This window comes from Cricetulus griseus, chromosome 6, assembly GCF_003668045.3.
Source record: "Cricetulus griseus strain 17A/GY chromosome 6, alternate assembly CriGri-PICRH-1.0, whole genome shotgun sequence".
Taxonomy (NCBI): Eukaryota; Metazoa; Chordata; class Mammalia; order Rodentia; family Cricetidae; genus Cricetulus; species Cricetulus griseus.
The window spans coordinates 149527700-149549731 of NC_048599.1; the positions used below are offsets into that span (position 1 = coordinate 149527700).

General features: G+C 40.4%; 1 protein-coding gene across 1 annotated transcript in view; it reads right to left on the reverse strand.

Annotated features, from left to right (window-relative positions):
• Positions 1–21808, reverse strand: part of Dennd1a (DENN domain containing 1A) — a 1920886-nt gene extending 1899078 nt beyond the window's left edge. Inside the window, 1 exon segment of the mRNA XM_035446997.1 lies at positions 21640–21808. Within this exon segment, the coding sequence (XP_035302888.1) occupies positions 21640–21656 (17 nt within the window). The 5' untranslated portion in view covers positions 21657–21808.
• Between the last annotated feature and the right edge of the window lie 224 nt (positions 21809–22032).

The window sequence follows — 22032 nt, forward strand, 5'->3', positions numbered from 1 at the left end:
ATATATGTATATGTATATGTATGTATATATATATGTATATGTATATGTATATGTATATATATGTTTTACATGAAGGCAGCCATAAATATCAGAGGAGCCAGTAAAATATGTGAGATTCTTAGAAATCTGTAAGTTGTCTTTTCATTTTCTTAATGGCATGTTTTGAAAAGCAAAAGATTTTAATTTTGATAAGGCACAAGTTATCCTTTTATAGTTTAGTTTTTGGATCTATTAAAAGTAAATTTAAGGCTGAAGAGATGGCCCAATGGTTAAGAACACTTGCTGGCCTTGAAAGAAAACTGGAGTTCAGTTCTCAACACCCACATGGAGCAGCTGGAAGCCACCCCAGCTCCAGAAGATTTGATGCCCTCTTCTGGCCTTGTAGACAGACACACAAAGAAATTAATAAGAATGAAAATAACTCTTTCTTTAAAGAAATAAAAGCTAGCAGTAGTTTAGAACAGGATAGAGGGATGACAATATTACAGGAAGAGGGTATCAAAAACAATGCTTTCTGCACTGATTTAGTAACTAAATGAGCACCTATTATCAAAACTATCTCTTGAATCCTAGCACTCACAGGCAGGCGAAGTACTGTGAGTTTAAGTCCCACCTGGCCTATAAATCGAGTTCCAGGACAGCCACGGCTGTACCAAGAAACCCTGTCTCAAAATAAATAAATAAATAAATAAATAAATAAATAAATAAATCTCTTCAAAGAACATTGACAACCCACCATGAAACCAAGTTACCCTTCCTAGATTCCCATTTCCCCTCACTTTGCTCTTTTTCACCTATGCCAATAATTTCCAAGTTATCAACCTTCTCTTCCTGGAACAGTGGCAAGTCAACATTTATTAACAGCCTTACTATATGGCAGGCCCTAAGCAATTTTCTAACTATGTGCTGTATATCTTTCCCTAGAATGTCATTTAGTTTAGACTCAACCAAATCCATCCCTCTGAATCTCAAGGCCAGATCTTCCTTTTCGTTTATCAGTTTCCATGAATGATTCTTTAACACTTTTATTATGTGAGCAAGATAAACAAATGCTGGTCCCCAATCCCACCCCCAAGATAGGGAACCTATGACAGATCATGTACATGTCCATGAAAGTACAACTTGGGGAACCAATGCATTTATTTACTGGGCTTTCTTACAGAGCATGGGTGGCTATAAAACAATTGCACGAATAAGAGTCTCAACCAGCATAAATGATGACTTCTCAATAGCTACATGGAGTCTTCCTTTCAGTTAACCTCCCACCCTCTGCATATGCTGCCAAGATCAAGTGCAGCTGGGGTATAGAACTGTCTAAATCTGGCAGAGACATCTCAGGTGAGGGTCCGGTGATCCTGACTACCCCTCTCCTATATAAGACAAGGTCAACAGGTCCAAGCTTAAGAGGTGCTCTTGAGTAGTCACAGCTGCTTCTGATGAAGATGGCATTAATAGTAGTTATGCTCAGAGAAGAGCATTCTACAACTCACCAATTGGAAGGTGTGGTCTGTCTTCGTTCACTCCAGCTTCTCATCTCTCTCCTACAGCCAATTAATTTTAATGATTCTCCGATGTACTTTCCAGAAATGCTAGAGGTTTAGAAGTAGATTAAGGTCCAAAATGGCCTTCTCCCAATTTTCATTTTAAAATGTAATTTTAAATTTTCTTACTATAAGTTGTTCTTAACCCATCCTCATCTGTTAGTCTCCATTCTGCAATACAATATAAAATAGCATCTGATTTAGAGGGAAAATGTTGCTTGAAGTTTAAAATATAAATATTTCATAGCATTCCACAGACTACCATGACACTGAGGCATTCCACTACCTGAGCATGCTTAAGCACCACTGAACTAATAATTTGCAACTTCTATTCCTGCTAAATTGTTCTTTCCGTGTAATGTGAAACTTTTCCTATGAAGAAGTCAGACCAAGGTGGAAAGGTCAGACCAATTTGCCTGAGAAAATACTAAGAAGTGGGCCATCAGGATACCATAAATTTCTTCCTCCTTAATTCCAAGCCCTAACTACCCATCCTGTAGTGCCCACCAGCAGACAGGTAGACAGAAGCAACTTTCAGTGATAAGTGAATATTTTATATTCCGGTCACAGCAATCAAGATAACCTGGACTGTTCTTTCCCGTTAGACCAGCGTGTTCTAGATCACCATTCTCTGCTGATCCCTAGTACTTACTGCACAGAAAATAGTGCAACAATGCAAGCCTTAAAAGAAAAAATAAAAGCAGGAACATAAATATTTATAATCCCAAAGAGAATTGCTAAAGCCAAATGATTTAACAATACAGAACTATCACAAACACAAAGAGAGGGAGTTAAATTTGTGTAGATTCCTGGTCTAATGCTCTTAAAAACAAAAGTCAGGGTTAGATATGAAGGTACACACCTTTAAACCTAGCACTTAGGAAGCAGAGTCAGGCGGATCTCTGTGAGTCTGAGGCCAGCCTTGTCTATGAAGCAAGTTCCAGGCCAACCTCAGCTATATAGTGAGACCCTGTCTCAAATAAACAAATGAAACCCAAAGCTAGTGAGATGACTCAGAAGGTGAAAGCATTTTGTGGCTAAAATCTGATGATCTCCAGAACCCACAGGGTAGAACAAGAAAACTCATTCCAGAAAATCATTCTCTGGAATGTACCATGTACCATGTACACATGTACCATGACAAGCGTGTGCACATGCACACATAAAACACACAACACACATAAATGTTTTAAAAAGCCAACATCATCTGGGTATGGTGGCATACTTTAATCCCAGCACTTGGGAGGCAGAGGCAGGAAGATCTCTGAGGTCAAGGCCAGCCTAGTCTAGTTCCAGTACAGCCACAGCAATTACAACAAAGAAACTCCATCTAGAAAAACTGAAACAACAAAAACTACATGATGTCTATTAGGATGTGCACTGTCCCCTACGTATCCACAAGTCTGCCCTTCCTCCCACCCTCTGTCTAGCCAACTAAAGAACCCTAAAGTCCCTTTGGTTCCCTACCCATCACCTGAAAATTGATTCCCAAACTTACCATCAGTTCCTGTTTTAGTTTGGGTTTCTATTTCTGTGATCAAACACTATGACCAAAAGCAACTGGCAGAAAAAAAGGGTTTATTTGGCTTATACTTCCATACCACAGTTCATCATCCAAGGCAGGAACTCAAACAGGGCAGGAACTGAGGGAAGAGCTAATGCAAAGGCCACAGAGGAGCTTGCTTGGCCTGCTTGCTTATAGAACTCAGAACCACCAGGGATGACCAAATCCACAAAGGGCTGGGCCCTCCCCCACAATCACTAATTTAAAAAATGCCCTACAGCCCAGTTTTACAGAGGCATTTCTCAATTGAGGATCCCTCTTCTCAGATTATTCTAGCTTGTGTCAAGTGCACATAAAACTAACCAGCATAGTTTCCATCCTGCACATGAGCTTCAGGTCCAAGTTCTAACTCAAAAAGTTCTCTATGTATAATAACATGACACTTAACACAACCCAAAACAAACTAACCATTTACCCCAGAAAATTTCCATCCTATGGCTCCTATCTCCTGGTACGGGCAAGTGTATGTGTGGGGGTGGGGTGGGGTTGGGGGGGGTGTGTATTGCCATCCACAAAGGTAAAGTTGAGGGGAAATTCTGTCACCCTAAACATCGACACCCATATAAATTATTAAACAAGGTTGAAAGTGAAAGCATTTGTTACCTGTGCTCAAAACTTGGTTTACTTTTTTTTTTTTTTTTTTTTTTTTTTGGTTTTTCGAGACAGGGTTTCTCTGTGTAGCTTTGGAGCCTATCCTGGCACTCACTCTGGAGACCAGGCTGGCCTCGAACTCACAGAGATCCGCCTGCCTCTACCTCCCGAGTGCTGGGATTAAAGGCGTGCGCCACCAATGCCCGGCGAACTTGGTTTACTTTTTAAGCACTCCTACAAACCTGCTATTGCAGTGTCTCCTACAACAACTGGAACATGTGTTCCAGGAGATAAATTAAAGCAAAACAGTAGCTCAGGGACCAGGAGATAATGGAATCAACTCAGTAAAGCAGTGACAGTTGCCTGCCAAGGTTACAATACAGCTGACTACAGACTGAAACAGGAAAGCAGATGTGGGGACCCTGGAAGGCAAGGGGAAAGCCTCCATAAAATCACAAGCACCATTTCTTTCTTTTCTTTCTTTCTTTTTTTTTTTTTCCTTTTTCAGAATTTTTATATTTTGAGAATAGAGTCTTTCTATTATGTAGCTCTGGCTGTCCTAGAACTCACCATGTAGACCAGGCAGGCTTCAAACTCACCCATATCCATCTGCCTCTGCCTCCCAAGTGTTGGGATTAAAGGCGTGCACCACCATGCCCAGGCTCACACAAGCACCATTTCAAGTTTGGGGGGAAAAAATAAGATAAAAAGCAAATAATGTCAGAAGAAATAAAATAAAATGATGATGACAACTAAGGAATCCAGGAAGAGGAAAATGAAGGAAAGAATACTATTCTAAGAAACTAGATTGCCCTAGTCAATGTAAGACTTTATTGTTTTGCAGAAATAAAAGCAATTTTCTCATATAGCTGAAGCTATTAATAAAGGTAGGATGAGCACAATGTTAAATTCTAGATGAACTGTAACAAAGTAAACTAGGCCCTAATGTTAACATTCTTCTCCAAAAGAAGAAAATGTTATTCTAATGCCCTCTATACCCTAGTAGAATTAAGTTCTTATATATGGATATTCACAACAAACATTCTATTTCTAGAGTTAACACAAGAAAGAAGCCATTTGATGTATAGCTCTGTCATATATCAAAATTTAAAGGATCATGGCAAATGCCTATAATTTCAGCATTCACAAGGCAGAGGCAGGAGGATCAGAAATGCAAGGCCAGCCTGGGAAAGTGAAATCCTTTCTCAAAACACCAAAATAAATAAACACATTTTTAAAAATTAAGTTATCACATAAAGTAAAGTTTAGCTTAGAGAAGGTAGACCAGTAAACCTGATTTTAAATTCCCCTCTCTGCCTTATAAAGTACTGAGTCAAGAGACACTGCTAAAAGTTAATGAAACAATAAAGAGGTTCTAATTATAACTAACCAATACCATAATTAACATTATATAAATATAGAAAACAATGGACAAAGGATGGGGATGATATGGTTCTTGAAGGTTCTCAGTTCAATCCCTAGGATTAAAGAAAAAAGAAAAGCACTACAAAGGCATTCAATTTTTATTTTAGGAAATCAGCAGCTACTGTCTAAAATAAATTAACAAAAAGATTTAACTAGGGTTATGGGTGAATCAACAGAACTAAAAATAGGCCCAGATAACAGTGTTTGTTTCCAGATAGGACTGGAAAACTGCAGGGTAGAAAGAAGGCTTACTGTTCTTCATGCAATTATAAAAGATGTGATTTGTTACTCTGTACTTAAAACTTCAACTTAAAACTTTGAGACAGAGTCTCATGCTGTCCCAGCCAGCCTCCAACTATGTAGCAGAGGATGACTTTAAACTTCTGGTCTTCCTGCTTTAATCTGAGTACTAGAATTGCAGATATGTGTCACCAAACCTGGTTTATGCCATAATGAGGATCAAACCCAGAGTTTCCTAAATGCTAGGCAAGCACTCTACTGAGTTATGTCCCCAGCCCAATCAAAATACTTTTTAAGGTCTGACAAACACATTCTGTTGACAAAGCTATAAGGCTAACAGCACTCTCCTGTGACAGTGTAAGCAGACACAAATCATGTGAAAAAGAGTACTAGCAAAATTACAGATTTACTTTTTTTCTTTCAGCATTGGGGATCAAACCAAAAGGTGGCATGCTAGCTAAATTTCACCAATGAGCTACAACACCCCCAGTCCCAAACTTACCATCTGACCAACTATTCCATTATAAAAAGTACAATATTTATACATAAACGTGTGTGTGTGTGTGTGTGTGTGTGTGTGTGTGTGTGTGTGTGTGTGTGTGTGTGTTTGACAGAGAGAGAGAGAGAGAGAGAGAGAGCATTTTTTTTCAAGACTTGTAATTTAAATACCTATCTTAAGAGACAGGCTGAATAAACCATGGTCTATCTATTGAATGGAATACTATGCTATCTACAAAGATGGAAGGGTAGTTTTTACACATTAAAAGAGTCATTTCTTTACAGGACGAGAAAAAGTCAAAGGGAGAAGTGGGCCTAGAATGCTACTGCTCATCTGACTTAGTATGAAGATGCATGAATATACCATTTGCCTTTCTTGTTCACTTTCAGTGGAATGACAAATAAAAGTCTAAAATCAAACTAGTTACTTACAAAGAAGGGAAGCAAGATAAAGAAGTGATTCGGAACTTTTATGAACATACCTACCTATTCTATAGATTTATCTTTGAAGCTATATTATATTCGATGGCAAAACAAATTGTCTTTTAAAAGCAAGTTCAGCAGTTCCTTATGGAGCTGCAGCATGTGACTGTGTTAGGTCTGCCTTTCTAATCCAGAGAAACTTAACTTTGCCTTTTTCTTCTTTCTCTCTTTTTCTTTCAAATACTGACCACAGGCTCTTACTCTTTTTTCTCTGAAGCTACTTATTCCCACTTCCACCATATGATTGCTTACAAATGGCATGTTTTTCTCTCTTCATTTATCTTCCTCCTTAGACAGGTTCTGAGATTTACAACTTGCCTTCCCTAGGATTGTTCTTTTAAACTCTAGTAAAATTATCCTTGAGCTTAAAAAATTAAAAAAGCAACTCCCCAAAAGATTAAAACTGTGTTTAAGCCAACTATGTTTCAACATGGTGACACAACCACAAAGAAATTATTTCTACTTATTTTAAAACAGTAATTTGACTATACATTCTTTATGAGATAGCCCCATAGACCAAAGCAAAAAACCCTACCAAACTAAATAATAATGGGCCTTCTCTCTCTCTCTCTGTCTCTCTCTCTGTCTCTCTCTCTGTCTCTCTCTCTCTCTCTCCCTCTTTATTTCTCTCTCTCTCTCTCTGTTTCCAACAGTCAACCACTAACTTTCCTCTCTTTTCTCTCTTCTCTCCACTTACGCTCTCTCTCTTTCTGGTGGTCGACCGCTTTCTCCTCTCTTACTCTCTGCCCTGCTCTGTTCTTCCATTTCTCTCCCCCCCCCCCGTCTCATTCTTCCACCCTATAATAAACTGGTTAATATGCTCTCTAAAAAAAAAGAAAAAATGTCCTTCAAGTTCGCTCAGTGGGTAAAAGCACTTTCTGAGCAATCTATGTAAAAAAACAGAACACAGTGGCTACATCTGTAATCCCAGTCATAGTATTCACAGAGTCAAACAGGAGGCAGGAGCAGAACTGGCAGAAAGAACTGGCACCTGTTCAAAAACAAGGTGCCCTCCACATGTGCACCATGGTACATGAGTGCCCTTCCTTTCTTTCTCTCTTTCTCTCTCTCCTCCCATCCATATGTGGAAAATGGGGGGATAAGCATAAATTTATAATAACAGTCATGAGAGACAGCTCAGGGGCCTGTCTTAAGAGCAATTGCAGGCCTCTTAGGATCCAAGTTCAGTTCCCAACACCCATAATGGGCATCTTACAATCACCTCTTCCAGTTCCAAGGGAGATAGCTCAGCAAGTAAATATATATGATTTGTAAGCCTGGTCACCTGAGTTCAATCCCTGGAACCTACATAAATGTAGAAGACGCCTGACTCTACAAAGTTGTCCTCTGACCTCCATATGCACACTGTGGCACACAAACCCATGTACCTACATCATATGCACAACAATAATAAATAGTATTAAAATAATAAATATTTTCAGTAGTTCTACTGCTAGAGGCAATGCTAAAGTTGCTACTGAGTAGCCTGGGCATTACAGAAAAAGCCAAAGAGTTGTTAGAAATTTAGTATCTGAGCACAGTGTGGGAAACTGAGATGTAAGGGTGAAGAAGGTAAATAAAATGGTTGTATCTGGAATAGGGAAACATTAGTAAAAACATAACAAGCAATTTCACATTTCTTCTGTTATGCTAAAGGAGTCTCACTATGTAGCTCAGACTAACCAGGAACTAACAATCCTGCCTCAGCCTCTCAAAGAGCTGAGCTAAAAGGTGTGCAGCACCATGCCCAGAAATACTTATGGACACAAACACACACACACACACACACACTCCCACCACCCCCCCTCCCCACCAGTTTTGACCTCTGGAAAAGCCTAAAAATAACTTGACACAATAGCAAACCTTCCCACACTAAAAAACAAAACTAAAACCCAGTCCAGATTACTAAGGCCATTTCCCACCATAAGCAGGCAAGACTCCCAAGAGAAATGGTGAAATATAGGTCTGGAGCAAGAAACACTTAGGATAACCCTAGAACATCTCATGGCAAAAGCAAAAAACAAACAAACAAACAAACCTCTTAGAAACTCCTAAGATCTTTGCAAAAGGACTTCAAGACTCCCAATGAACAAAAGAGAGAGAGAGAGAGAGAGAGAGAGAGAGAGAGAGAGAGAGAATAAAAAGTGTAATAGCTTGGGGGGCAAAAAATAAGATCACATAAATGCATTTAAAGTGACACTCCCAGTTGGTTCCACATCCGAAAATCTATCAATGTAATCCACCATATAAACCAACTGAAGAAGAAAAACCACATGATCATCTCACTAGATGATGAAAAAGCCTTTGACAAAATCCAACACCCCTTCATGACAAAAGTCCTAGTGAGATCAGGGATAACAGGAACATACCTGAACATAATAAAAACAGTACACAGTAAACCAACAGCCAACATCAAACTAAATGGAGAGAAACTCAAAGTTATTCCTCTAAAATCAAGAACAAGACAAGGCCACTCTCTCCATATCTCTTCAATATTGTCCTTGAAGTTCTAGCTAGAGCAATAAGACAACAAAAGGAGATCAAGGGAATACAAATTGGAAAGAAAGAAGTCAAAAGAAGTCAAGCTTTCACTGTTTGCAGATGATATGATATCTACATAAGTGACCTGAAAAACTCTACCAGGGAACTCCTACAGCTGATAAATACCTTCAGCAAAGTGGCAGAATACAAGATTAACTCAAAAAAAAAAAAAATTCAGTAGTCCTACTATATATGGATAATAAATGTGCTGAGAAAGAAATCAGAGAAACATCACCCTTTACAATTGCCACAAACAACATAAAATAGCTTGGAGTAATGCTAACCAAAAAAGTGAAAGATCTGTATCATAAGAATTTTGAGTCTTTAAAGAAAGAAACTAAAGAAGATACCAGAAAATGGAAGGATCTCCCATGGTCTTGGATAGGTAGGATCAACATAGTAAAAATGGCAATCTTGCCAAAAGCAATCTACAGATTCAATGCAATCCCATCAAAATCCCAGCACAATTCTTCACAGACCTTGAAAAAACAATTCTCAACTTCATATATAAAAACAAAAGACCCAGGATAGCCAAAACAACCATGTACAATAAAAGAACTTCCAGAGGCATCACCATCTCTGATTTCAAGCTCTATTATTGAGCTATAGTCCTGAAAACAGCTTGGTATTGACACAAAAATAGACAGATAGACCATTGGAATCAGAGTTGAAAACCTGATATTAACCCACACACCTACGAACATCTTATTTTTTACAAAGAAGCTAAAGCTGTACAATGGAATAAAGAAAGCATCTTCAACAAATGGTGCTGGTATAACTGGATGCTGGCATATAGAAGACTGAAAATAGATCCATGTCTATCGCCATGCACAAAACTTAAGTCCAAATCGATCAAAGACCTCAACATAAATCCAGCCACACTGAACTTATTAGAAGAGAAAGTAGGAAATACCCTTGAACGAATTGGTACAGGAGACATGAACATTACACCAGTAGGACAGACACTGAGATCAACAATTAATAAATGGGACCTCCTGAAACTGAGAAGCTTCTGTAAGGCAAAGGACACAGTCAGCAAGACAAAATGGCAGCCCACCAAATGGGAAAAGATATTCCCCACCCCACATCTGACAGAGGGCTGATTTCCAAAATTTACAAAGAACTCAAGAAGCTAGTCTCCAAAACACCAAATAATCCAATTAAAAAGTGGGGTACAGAACCAAATAGACAATTCTCAATAAAGGAATCTAAAATGGCTGAAAGACGCATAAGAAAGCGTTCAACATCCTTAGCCATCAGGGAAATGCAAATCAAAACAACTTTGAGATACCATTTACACCTGTCAGAATGGCTAAAATCAATAACACCAATGACAGTTTATGCTGGAGAGGATGTGGAGAAAGGGGAACACTCCTCCACTGCTGGTGGGAGTGCCAACTCATACAGCCACTTTGGAAATCAGTATGGCAATTCCTCAGGAAAATGGGAATCAGCCTACCACAAGATCCATCAATTCCACTCTTAGGCATATAACCAAAAGAAGCACATTCATACAATAAGGGCATCTGTTCAACTATGTTCATAGCAGCATTATTTGTTAATAGCCTGAACCTGGAAGCAACCTAGATGCCCCCTAACTGAAGAATGGATAAAGAAAATGTGGTACATTTACCCAATGGAGAGGGAAAAAAAAATGGAATATTGAAATTCGCAGGCACATGGATGGAACTAGAAGAAACCATTCCGAGCGAGGTAACCCAGTCACAAAAAGACAAATATGGTATGTACTCACTCATATGTGGATTTCAGACATAGAGTAAAGGATTACCAGCCTACAATCCACACTGCCAGAGAAGCCAGTAAACAAGGAGGACCCTAAGAGAGACATACAAATTGGGAGCATTGGGGGAGGGGAGAGGGAACTAGGAGAATAAGAAGGGGAAAAGAGGAGGGGTGAGGAGGACATAATGGGGCAGGGAGGTTGAGTTGGGGTAAGAACAGAAGAGAGCAAGATAAGAGATACTGTAATAGGGGGAGACATCACAGGTTTAAAGAGAAATCAGGCACTAGGGAAATGTCTGGAGAGCTACAAAGATGACACCAACTAACAATCCAAGCAACAGAGGAGAGGCTACCTTAAATGCCCTCCCCTGATAATGAGATTGAAGACTAACTTATATGTCATCCTATGGCCTTCATTCAGCAGCTGGTAGAAGTAGAAGCAGACACCCACAGCTAAACCTTGACCAGCATGGGACTGATCCAGACCCCCTGAATGTGGGTGTCAGTGAGGAGACTTCGGAAATCTATGGGGCCCCTTGTAGTGGATCAGTACTTATCCAAAACATAGGAATGGACTTTGGGAGCCCGTCCCACATAGAGGGATACTCTCTGAGCCTAGACACAAGGTGTTGAGCCTAGGCCCTATCCCAAAGGATATGACAGACTCTGAAGACTCCCTAAGGAAGGCCTCAGCCTCCCCGGGGAGCAGAAAGGGTATGGGATAGGTAAGGTGTTAGTTGTGGGGGCAGGGGAGGAGGGGAGGGAGAGGGACCTGGGATTGACATGTAAAATAATCTTCTTTCTAATTAAAATTAAAAAATTAAAAAAAAAATAAAGTGACACTCCCTCAATTAAAAAAAAAAAAGTGCCTTTAGAGAATTAAAGGAAGCTGTATAAAAACTCATACAGGAAAACCAGCATCCATTCAGTTTTTCTGGCGTGAACTGTACCTGGGGGCATTCAAAGGTTAATATGGGAAAGGTTTTCTTATAGAAGCATTCCAATTAATAAGAAAAGACATGACAGGAACAGAGTGTGGCATTTGAACACACTAGCCTGTGAACCAGAAGAGAGAACCAGACACCTACCATGTGCCGCCTGGTAGAAGCAGCTCTTACCACTTAAGTATTCTTGCCAAGAAAATGAACTTGAATCTCATCAAATCACTAATTCTAATTACCAAGTTAGAAAAATATAAAAGACAGAGGAACACATTAAATAAACCATGAGGATGCAATGGAAATTACACAGAATTAATAGTCACTTTATGAAATAAATTGCAGAACCAGGAATAGTGAGTGGCACAAGCCTTTAATCCCAGCTCTTGGGAGGCACAGGCAGGCATATATCTTGTGAGCTTGAGGCCTGCCTGGTCTATAGAATGAGTTCCAGGACAGCCAGGGCTATGTTAGAGACACCGTGGGTCAATAAAACCAAAAAGAAAAAGAAACTGCAGAAAGTAAAAAAGAGATTTATGAGATACACAACCAGATACAGTGTATAACATCAGTGTATTCAAGCAAATCGGCTTTTTAAAGTGGGGGAGGGGCAAAATGGCACAGTAAATAAAGTGCTTGCCACCTGAACAAGTTAGAGCACTAGGTTCCATCCCCAAAATCCACAGATGCAAAGAGAGAGTCAACTCCACACATACACCATATGAACCTTGGTGAACCCACACATCACACACTAATAATAAGTAAAACTTAAACATTTTTATAAGCAAAAAAAAAATGAAATGATAAGATATTTAATAATACTAAAAAACTTGTAAATTTTTTTAGGTGTGGCATTATTGTTTAAAAAGATCTTTCAACAATGGGCTGTGGTAGTGCACACGAGGCAGAGGTAGGCAGATCTCCGAGAGTTCAAGGCCAGCCTAGTCTACTGAGCAAGTTCCAGGACAGCTAGAGCTACACAGAGAAACCTTGTCTCGAAAAGAAAAACCAAAAAAAACAAAAACAAAAACAAAACTCTCAGCTCTTTCAGTGACAGGGAAATATTTGTGAATGAAATATGTCATTTAGAATTTGATTCAGAATAATTCAGGACACTGGAAGATGGAAGAGGGAGTTACAAACCATTACCTATAAACGAAACTAAAGACATAAATTAATGGGTTGAAATTGAGTGAGGAGAGTGATTTGGGGGCTTATTACGCTGCTTTATTGTTTCAAATGTTTATTTTCCAATATAAAATCATTTTAAAACTCTAGGCAGCATGGAAAATGACTGAACAGTGATACCAACTGAAACAAAGTATAAATTATTGATGTAAGTCTTTTAGAAAATGGAATAAAAATATCCAGTATTTGTGAGAACATAAAATGTTTTTAAGTGTTGCAATTCTGATTATTTACATGCTTTTCTGACCTCTTAGTAGACTATAGGCTTTCCTTTCTCCCCAGCCAGCACAAGGAACAATGATTTTCAGACATCAGAATCTCCAGCCTTCAAATAAATACAGTAAAACACATCACACATGTTAACTATATTACTTAAAGGAAGAAAATATGTTTTAAAAAATTACTGTAAAAAGAAACATTTTCTTGTTTTCTTTTGGCCTTTTTAAACTTCAGGTTTTCAGATGACCGCATGCTTTATCCTCAACAAGCAATACTCATGATAGCTGTCATTTACTAAACAATCACATCTCTCCTGGGAGCTAGACCAGAGACCACACAGAGGAGCACGCACTCACATGTATGAATGTTCTTGAGGCTGGGGGAGAGACTCAATTTAACAACGAGAATACTGTACATAGATTTTTAACTGGTTATGTCATGTAGATCTTGGGGGTGGGGGGGAGCAGGTTGATGCTTCAACACTAAATTCCCATCCCAGCTTCTCTCACACCCTAGAGTCCAAGCTCTGCTTACACTCAAACAAACATCTTCTCTAAATTGGTTTCCTTCCATTTATTCATGAGACCTAAGCAAGACCAATGCAACATCCCTGAAGCCTTTCCTGCAGCTAACAGATAAAAAGGTGTTTCTTTCTGTCGCTCTCTCTTTCTAAATCTGCCATGGACATATTTCCTTCTCGAAGCTGCTTCCAGCTTCAAGTCTTGTCTACCAGAGCTCTAGGGCTCTTAAAGACACTTTCCTTTTTCTGATTGGTGGTGGCAAACACCTTTAATACCAGCACCTGGGAGGCAGAGGTAGGTAGACATTCAAGTTTAAGGCCAGCATAGTCTACAGAGTTCCAAGACACTCTGAAACCCTGTCTCAAAATAAGAAAACAAACAAACAAACAAAAAATTCCTTTCTCACCTCTGACCAAAATACCTCCTCCCAATTGTAACTTTTCACTTGTCTTCAGAAATGCAAACACATCATGCACCCCATTTAAAATACCACTTGGCTAAGTTTGCTAGATCATCTTCACCCTCATGGGGTCCACAGCCTCTTGTCACAACTATCTAAATATCTCTGAAATTCATCTCTTTTCTTTCCACTGCCAAAGCAGGCCCTCATCTCCTGCAGCAAAAACTATTGCATAGTTTCTCAATCCATCAACCTTCCTTTCCCCCACACACATTCCTGCCAGTAAAAACAGGATTACACACCTGACACATATCCACCTATAAGCTGTAACGTTCCTTGCTAGTAAATTAGAAAATACAGAAATCCTGAAAGTTGTCATTAAAATAATCTTAAAGTCTAATATATTTTCCTCATGTTCCAGGGGATCATCTTGTACAACCCAGGGATGTTACTGCTTGATCACTGCTCTCTAACCTGCTGTTGCTGATAGTCTACCTAAAAGCCCCAGTGAGATCCCATTACAGCACTCACTCAACAATTCAATGGCACAAGCCTATTTTTTTCAAGTTCACATCCTGTAGAGTGCGTGCGTGCGTGCGTGCGTGCGTGCGTGCGTGCGTGCGTGCGTGTGTGCGTGCGTGCGTGCGTGCGTGCGTGCGTACTTCCTGTATTTCAGCTACACTTTTTACCTCCTTCTGACTTTTGAAAAGTCCTGTCTGGAATGCCCTTGCTCATAACAGCTGCTGATTTGTATTTAACAGTACATTCTAAACAGTGTATAACCCACATACAAATACTTGGAATGTCATTTGTCTTTTAAACAGGAACAAATATATTTTGAAGAAAATTTTTTCTTGCTTTTATTTGGAACATTCTCTAAAATAAAAATCTGTTTTCAGCTGGATGTGGTGGTGCAGTACTCAGGAGGCAGAGGCAGGTGAATCTCTGAGTTGGAGGTTGGCCTGGAATACAAAATGAGTTCCAGGACAGTCATGACTATAGAGAAACCATGTCTCAAAAAACAAAACAATAACAAAAATCTGTTTTCTTCTCAAACCTTAAATGCACTAATACAAATATATTCTGACAAATGTGTTGCTGGGCAACTTTTATTATTTGAGCATCATAGACTACAGACTTTTATGGGACTATCAATTGTGTATTAGAACCATCAGTCTTTATCAAAATGTCCTTATGTGGCACATGCATGTACATGAAATGAATGGGTATGAATTCAGTAAGAATAAAGGAGATCAACTTTGTTTTATTTGTTGCTTCCTTATTTATAGTTTCATGTAAAAAAAACTGTTGCAAATCCAGGGATTAGTTCCCAGAAGGCCCTGAAAAAATGGTTAACCTTTGGAAATGCAACCAGCATTCCTTCCCTGTTTCAACCTTTCTATCTGTCATACCACTCTCCAAAGCTGACTGCACAGACTAAGCACAGAGTAGTAGCACACTGTTCAGAAGATTCATGAATTCAACAGGCTGACCCAGGGCTCCTATAACAGAAAGCCCATCTCTAAAAGGGCTTTTCTCCCAGCATTCTAGGTCCTTCTACAGTCTACTAGGGCTGGAATGGAAGCACTATGCTAGAAAGGAAAAAAGACACAAAGAAAAGCCACATCTCAGCCCCTAATGTCATCACAAAGCAGGGTACAGGATGTTTGTGCTGTGTAAGTCACAAGAAGTGGCAAGTCTGCCTTGCACTTGGTAATGGGATCCCTTAAAAAGAGCAATCCAAAAAACAGACCAGAGCAGAGCTAGCTATGTGAAGCAAAACTGCCCACCCATGCTCATGCAAGCACCCTCACTCTACTCAATGGAATATACATACACAGAGAGACATGAAAGCAGGCATGGTCTAGGTAGGAGAAAAGGTTCAGTGGGAAAAGAAAAAGTAATGGTGAGGAATAGGATCAAAATACATCATGTACATGTATGAAATCTTTCCAAAATGTAATTTTTAAAAAGCAAGGCTGTTCTCTGTACTTGACAACAATAAAATGGGTTTATGTCACTAGACAACAATAAAATGGGCTTATTTTATATGTCACTAGCAAACCATAGGACTTCCATTACTCCTCCATTTTCCAAGTCTCCCCTTTCTTTCAGTTCAAGCCTCAACCTCTTCTGAGAAGCCTATGCTTTCTACTTTGGTCCTAAGTTTTCTACAGATTTCATTTGTACTAAATCAGAGCCACATGGAGATACCAAGTTACATCAAGTGGCACAACTGCTTTGGAAAATAAATTTAAGAGTCATCAAATAAGCCGGGCAGTGGTGGCATACACCTTTAATCCCAGCACTCAGGAGGCAGAGGCAAGCGGATCTCTATGAGGTCGAGACGAGCCTAGACTACAAGAGCTAGTTCTAGGACAGCCTCCAAAGCCCCAGAGAAACCCTGTCTCAGGGGAAAAAAAAGAAAGACATCAAATAAAGTCTAGCAATTCTACTCGGGTATATATACTCAAGAAAGATGAAGCACATGCTCACACTAAATGTTCATAATAACATTTTAACAGTGAAAAAGTAGAAACAACCCAAACAACTAACAACTGATGAATGAAGGAGTAAAATGTAGTATATGCACACAGTTAAATATTACCCACAATGAAAATATAAGACTCACAAATACTATCATAATTCTTGAAGCCATTATGCAAAGGAATAGTAGCTAGATACACATATTATTCATGTATATGAAATGCCCAGAATAGATAAAATTTATAGTAACTGAAATGAGGTTGGTGATTACCCAGGGTCAGAAGAGTTTTAAGAGAATGCTAACAGTTTCTTTCTAGCATAATAAAATGTTCCAGAATTAGACCATGGTGGTCACTCATGACTCTGTAGACATACTTAAAAACATTTACTTTGAAAGATCTTATAAGATCAGGGTTAGTGCTGCACACTTTTAATTCCAGCACTTAGGATGCAGATGTACGTGAACCTCTGTGAGTTCAAGGCCAGCCTGATATACACAGAGTTGCACACTAGAGTACATAGAGAGATCCTGTCTCACAAAAAGAAATGTGTTCTAGTACATGAATTCCATTTAAGGAAGCAGTTTTGCGATCCCCAAGACCTAGAAGGTCCAGCTTAAGCATACTCTAACACTACCCTTACCTGAACCCTTTTTTACATCATGAGTTCCTAAAATCTTCCCCGGGGCTCTCTTGCTCTGCCCTCTGCTTGAAATAGTCTTGCCTAAACTAGACATGACTAGTACATCTTTATCCTTTAATTAAGTTCAAACATTACCTCTCCAATGAGGACAACACCCACCACCTATCCAAAATAGGAACAGCCACTTGATATCATCCTCTCTTCAATATCTCACTTGCTTTATAACACATCCACATTACTTTATGTGAATGTACTTAGTTTATCTATCAGGCCCACCAGACTGTTAGTACCATAAAAATAAGAACCACCAATTATCCACCACTATAATCCCTGATGTCTAACACAGTTCCTCACATTTAAATAATATTTTGATTTCCCTAATAGGCCTGTCCTCATACCTACTACTCCCTTGGTTAGTATCACCACTGTCACTACCACCATCAACACCCTTACCCCTTTAGGGCCCTAATTCATCTTGCAATTAAAACATCTCTCCCCAAAGCCTTCTCTTGACACTCCCAGTCTCACCTTCACTCCATCACCTAGTCATTACTGGCAGCCTTGCCACCACAGCAATTATACTGAATTATGCTTAGGTTTGGGGGGGAGGGGTGCTTTTATTCTGTAGTTATGTCTACTACTTTAGAAAGCCTTAGCACAAAAGAAAAATGTTTTCATTTTTTTACCCTAAATACTCAGTATAATATCATGCACCGTAGTATTATAATTGATAACAGCTAGCGTTTATTAAATGCTTGACACTTCTTCGGTCTGTAGTAAGAGGGTAACTGAATTAATGGATTCCTCCAATATCAACCTCAAGGAGGTCAGCCCAATGGGGACAGCAGAATAGCATATAGGCTAATGCAGACACCACCACAAGGCCAAAGTTGTTGGCCTACCCTGTTCCGATGCCTTCAAATCTTAAGTATGCTTTTCTCAAAGTCCATTAATGTCAGGTCTCTTCGAATTCACTTAAAATATTTCCATCCATTACCTACAACCCACTTCCTGGACTTGGTGCCTGGAAGCAATTTCTAGGATGTCACCACAAGCAATATTAAACTGACTCACAGTTTCCTGTGTGCATCTGCATTATCAGTTAAATTACCTCCTATTAACCACATTCCAGTCCTCTGGGATCACTCAAACACTAAATAAGATTTAAACATACCTGTCCAAGAATGTCACTTACCATCACTCCTTTTATGCTTCTAGAAAATACCTGCTTGGGCTGAAAACTTGGGTCTCTGGTGAACTACCTGAATACTGGTGACCTTTTTCGTCACCTAGAAGTTTGGTTTTACACAAGACAATGTGCCATTATTAAAATGAACACAGACCAAGCAAACTCTTCAGTAAAAATAACATTCTCCCCAGACCATGACAATTTGGCTTGGACTTATCTAATACAAAAACTTTTGAGAGTTCTAATAGCAAATTGCTCTTTTTAATTCTATGTACATTTTTTGTTTGTTTGTTTGTTTTTCAAGACAGGGTTTCTTTGTGTAGCTTTGGAGCCTATCCTTGCACTCGCTCTGGAGACCAAGCTGGCCTCGAACTCACAGAGATCCGCCTGCTTCTGCCTCCCAAGTGCTGGGATTAAAGGCGTGCACCACCAATGCCCAGCCCCTGTGTACATTTTAATCTGAGACCCTAATGTCTAAGCATCTTAATTCAGACCTTATTTATGATAAAACTCGTTCTAGACAATCATACGCAGTCTGAGTTTGACACTAAGAACTGAAAAAACAAATCCAATAGTCCTTGCTCTCAAGAAGTTTGTGTCCTACTTAACATAAGCCAATTGAGGAACAAGACTTGGCACTGCCATTCTAATGAACTAGTTACAGAGACACAGGGAGGTTCCTGACCTATAGCATGGGGTGTAAACAATCTGAGGGAACTAGCATCTGATCTTAGCCTACGAACTCCCACTCTCTCATGTGAAAACAACGGTTAATAAATAGCACCAATGGACAGTTGTCAGGGTTTTATGAAATGATTCACATTAAACATTATCATGGTACCAGACACAGAGACTGCTCTTTCAGCCTCAACTTGCCAAGTCTCAACAAGCAGTAAATCACCTCCTATACTCAGTAACACATATACCAGTATACCAGTAACACATATACCAGTATATTAAGTAATACCAGCTTCACATTTGCAGACATTATCTTTTTTAATCAACTTTTACTTTTTAATATTGTGACACTGTTAAGTCTTGCTCGACACATGAACATCAAAACTTTTGTTTTCTGTTACCTGAAACATGCCTTTCTCTGGCATTTTTGGTATAAAATATATCTGATATTCTTAATCATTTGACAAGAAGATGTAAAACAATCACTAAGTTCTTAATATGGGCCTGGTAATCACACTAACCCTATGTTTACTGTTCATAATAATTTTGCAGGTCCCTTCTACCCTAGGAAAATCTGATGCACAGATATGTTTCATAGTCAGCATAAAAAAGAGCTGGAATTTGAACCCACAAGGCATCAGAGATGAACAAAAGAAAATACAAATTGCTGGGGGAAGGTCTAGAGATTGCTCAGTCTGTCCCCACTCACCTACCCACCTACTTACTCAATAGGGCCTGCACGCTTAGCTTACACCTCAGCCACCTTCAACAGCTTGTTCTGCTGACAAAATGGCCAGCAACAACCAAAGCAATTTTCTCCAAAGACAAGGGTTAGATTATTCTCTCACCACCTGTCCATCCATGCTCCTAACTATGGATAGAAATTGCACAATCTACACTCACTATAACTCACAACTACTTTTCATAACTTCTATTATCATACTGTCTTTCTATCTCACCATGGGTTAACATATTTCCCAGGCCTTTTTTTTTTTTCTTTAAACCACTGAGCAGTCAAGTTTGAAGATCAATAAAGCCATTCTTAACTACTAATTTCACACCTAACGCAATTTCATGCTTTGGTAAATTCCCTGCTCAAGTGCTCAGATATTATAGTAATGTGCTCCACAAAACAAACTTAAGAAACGTATTTGTCAACCTGCTACTGTCAAGAGCATGAGGAGATGATAACCAGTCAGCTGAACTTCTGCTTATTCTATTTTAATGTCCACTCCAACACTTGATTTCCTCTAGTCAGGCAAATCTCGAACTCTCTGGAACAAGAAAGGTTAGCATCCTCGAACTTTCTCTGAAGCTCTGAGGTGACTGAGGTGTTTCTATGAGCTATTGACATCCAAGTTTACAGCTCTTACTTGGGAGCTGGAACTTAACTTGGAGTGCCTTTTAATCCCAACAATTCACAGACTACAGCATTTTACCTCCCCAGATTCTCAGACTCCTGCTTGGGTTATATTCTAACCCCCTCCTCCCTTTTCTATAAAAATAAGTCTTTTTATGCCTCCACATTCATTTTCTAAGCAAACTTTTCTAATTTCTTTCAGTAGGTGTCATAGAGCTTCTTTAACACATACTAGACACCTTTTGTAAATGAGAAACCTAACTGATGAAGAGACTGAACAGCCAGGCAAGGGTCACACTGCATGTACATCACCTGAACGTGAGATGCAATGTTTGAATAATTAGATTTTTGCTCTTGAGGCCCTTCCTCTTTCAAACTTCCCTAGTACAATTCTCAAAATGCTGAAATAAACACATTCAACCGTCTTTTCCTGTAAAAGTTATGGTGCCTTGTGAATGCTGTTTTCCCGAAAAGCCTATGCTGTCAACTTTGTTTGTAAATGTCCTTAAGCAATTCTACTAGTCATACAGAAAAAGTGAACATTTGCTAATGATTAGAGAGATAAAGCATCTGGAGCTGGGGAAGGGAGTGGCCAGAAGTCCCTGTGAGGGGAGATAGGAGTCCAAAGCAACACACCCAAATTGGATCACATAAAAGTTGTACTTTCCAAAGTCAACTTGTAAGTTTAGGAAGAGGCCAACAATGTTTCAATGGGTTCTTAAGTTACAAGTATCAACAATTTCACCAGAAATGGAAGCCTCAACCAGGGACTCCAAGTGAGGGAATCTGCCAGATTGGATTACAAAACCTTTTCAAAATCAGGTGCTCAGTTACAACCCAAAGGTATCTTCCTTCATAGCCTTTGGCCCCTGCCTGTGTGGAGACTCAGATAAAAGAGAGAAATAGCAAAGGCGAAAGGCCTTCCTCTGAAGGCCGTCCAGCCCTTAATTCCACCCTCACCCTCCTCCCCCAAGAACCTCACACCACTTCTGTAGTAGCTACAGGCCTCAAACAGTCAGGCTTCAACCTCTCAGGACCAGCCCAACTCTCGGGGTCGCCCCAAACACACCCACATGGAGACTTGCTTCACGAGACCTCCCCACTCCCAGCAGTTGTATGACCGTTTTCTGGGTCTCTGTACATTCCGCTGAGGGAGCCACCTCGTCATGTCAGCGATTCCCGCTCTCAGGTGAGGAAAGGACATATGATCACCCGCGCCCCTCCAGCAGGCACGCACCCCGTCTCCGAGCCTCCCGCATCGCCATGGCAACCGTCCCCCTCCCCTCCGGTCCGGGCAACAAGTCCCCCAGCGCGGCCCGCGGCCTGCAGCTCGAGCCCGGCCTCGCCTCCCCTGCGCCCAGCCGGGCCCGGCTCCGCCCGGCCGCACTCACTTGATCCTGGAGCCCATGGTCCCGGGGCCTCCTCATGGACCCGCGGGCCCCGCTCGGCGTCGCGCTGCCCGCCCGCCGGCGGCTGACCGGCCTCCGTCCGGCGCTCTCCCCACCCCTTCCTCCCTTCTCTCTGGCAGGGGCCCGCCCGCTCGAGGCTGGCTCCGCCGCCGCCGCTGCCGCCGTCTCCCGGGGTTAAAGTACTCGCTCCTGCCGGGGGAACGCCATGGCACCCGGCGTGCGCCGCCCCCTCCGTCTTTCACACCGTCGCCCCCTCCCGCCCGCGCCGCCGGCCGAGGGTGCTGCTGGGAAGTGTAGTCCGTTGGCGTGAGGCGGACCCTGGGGGCTGAAAGCGCACAGTGGGTCTACCTGAGAGGCCTGGAACTTCACTGAAAA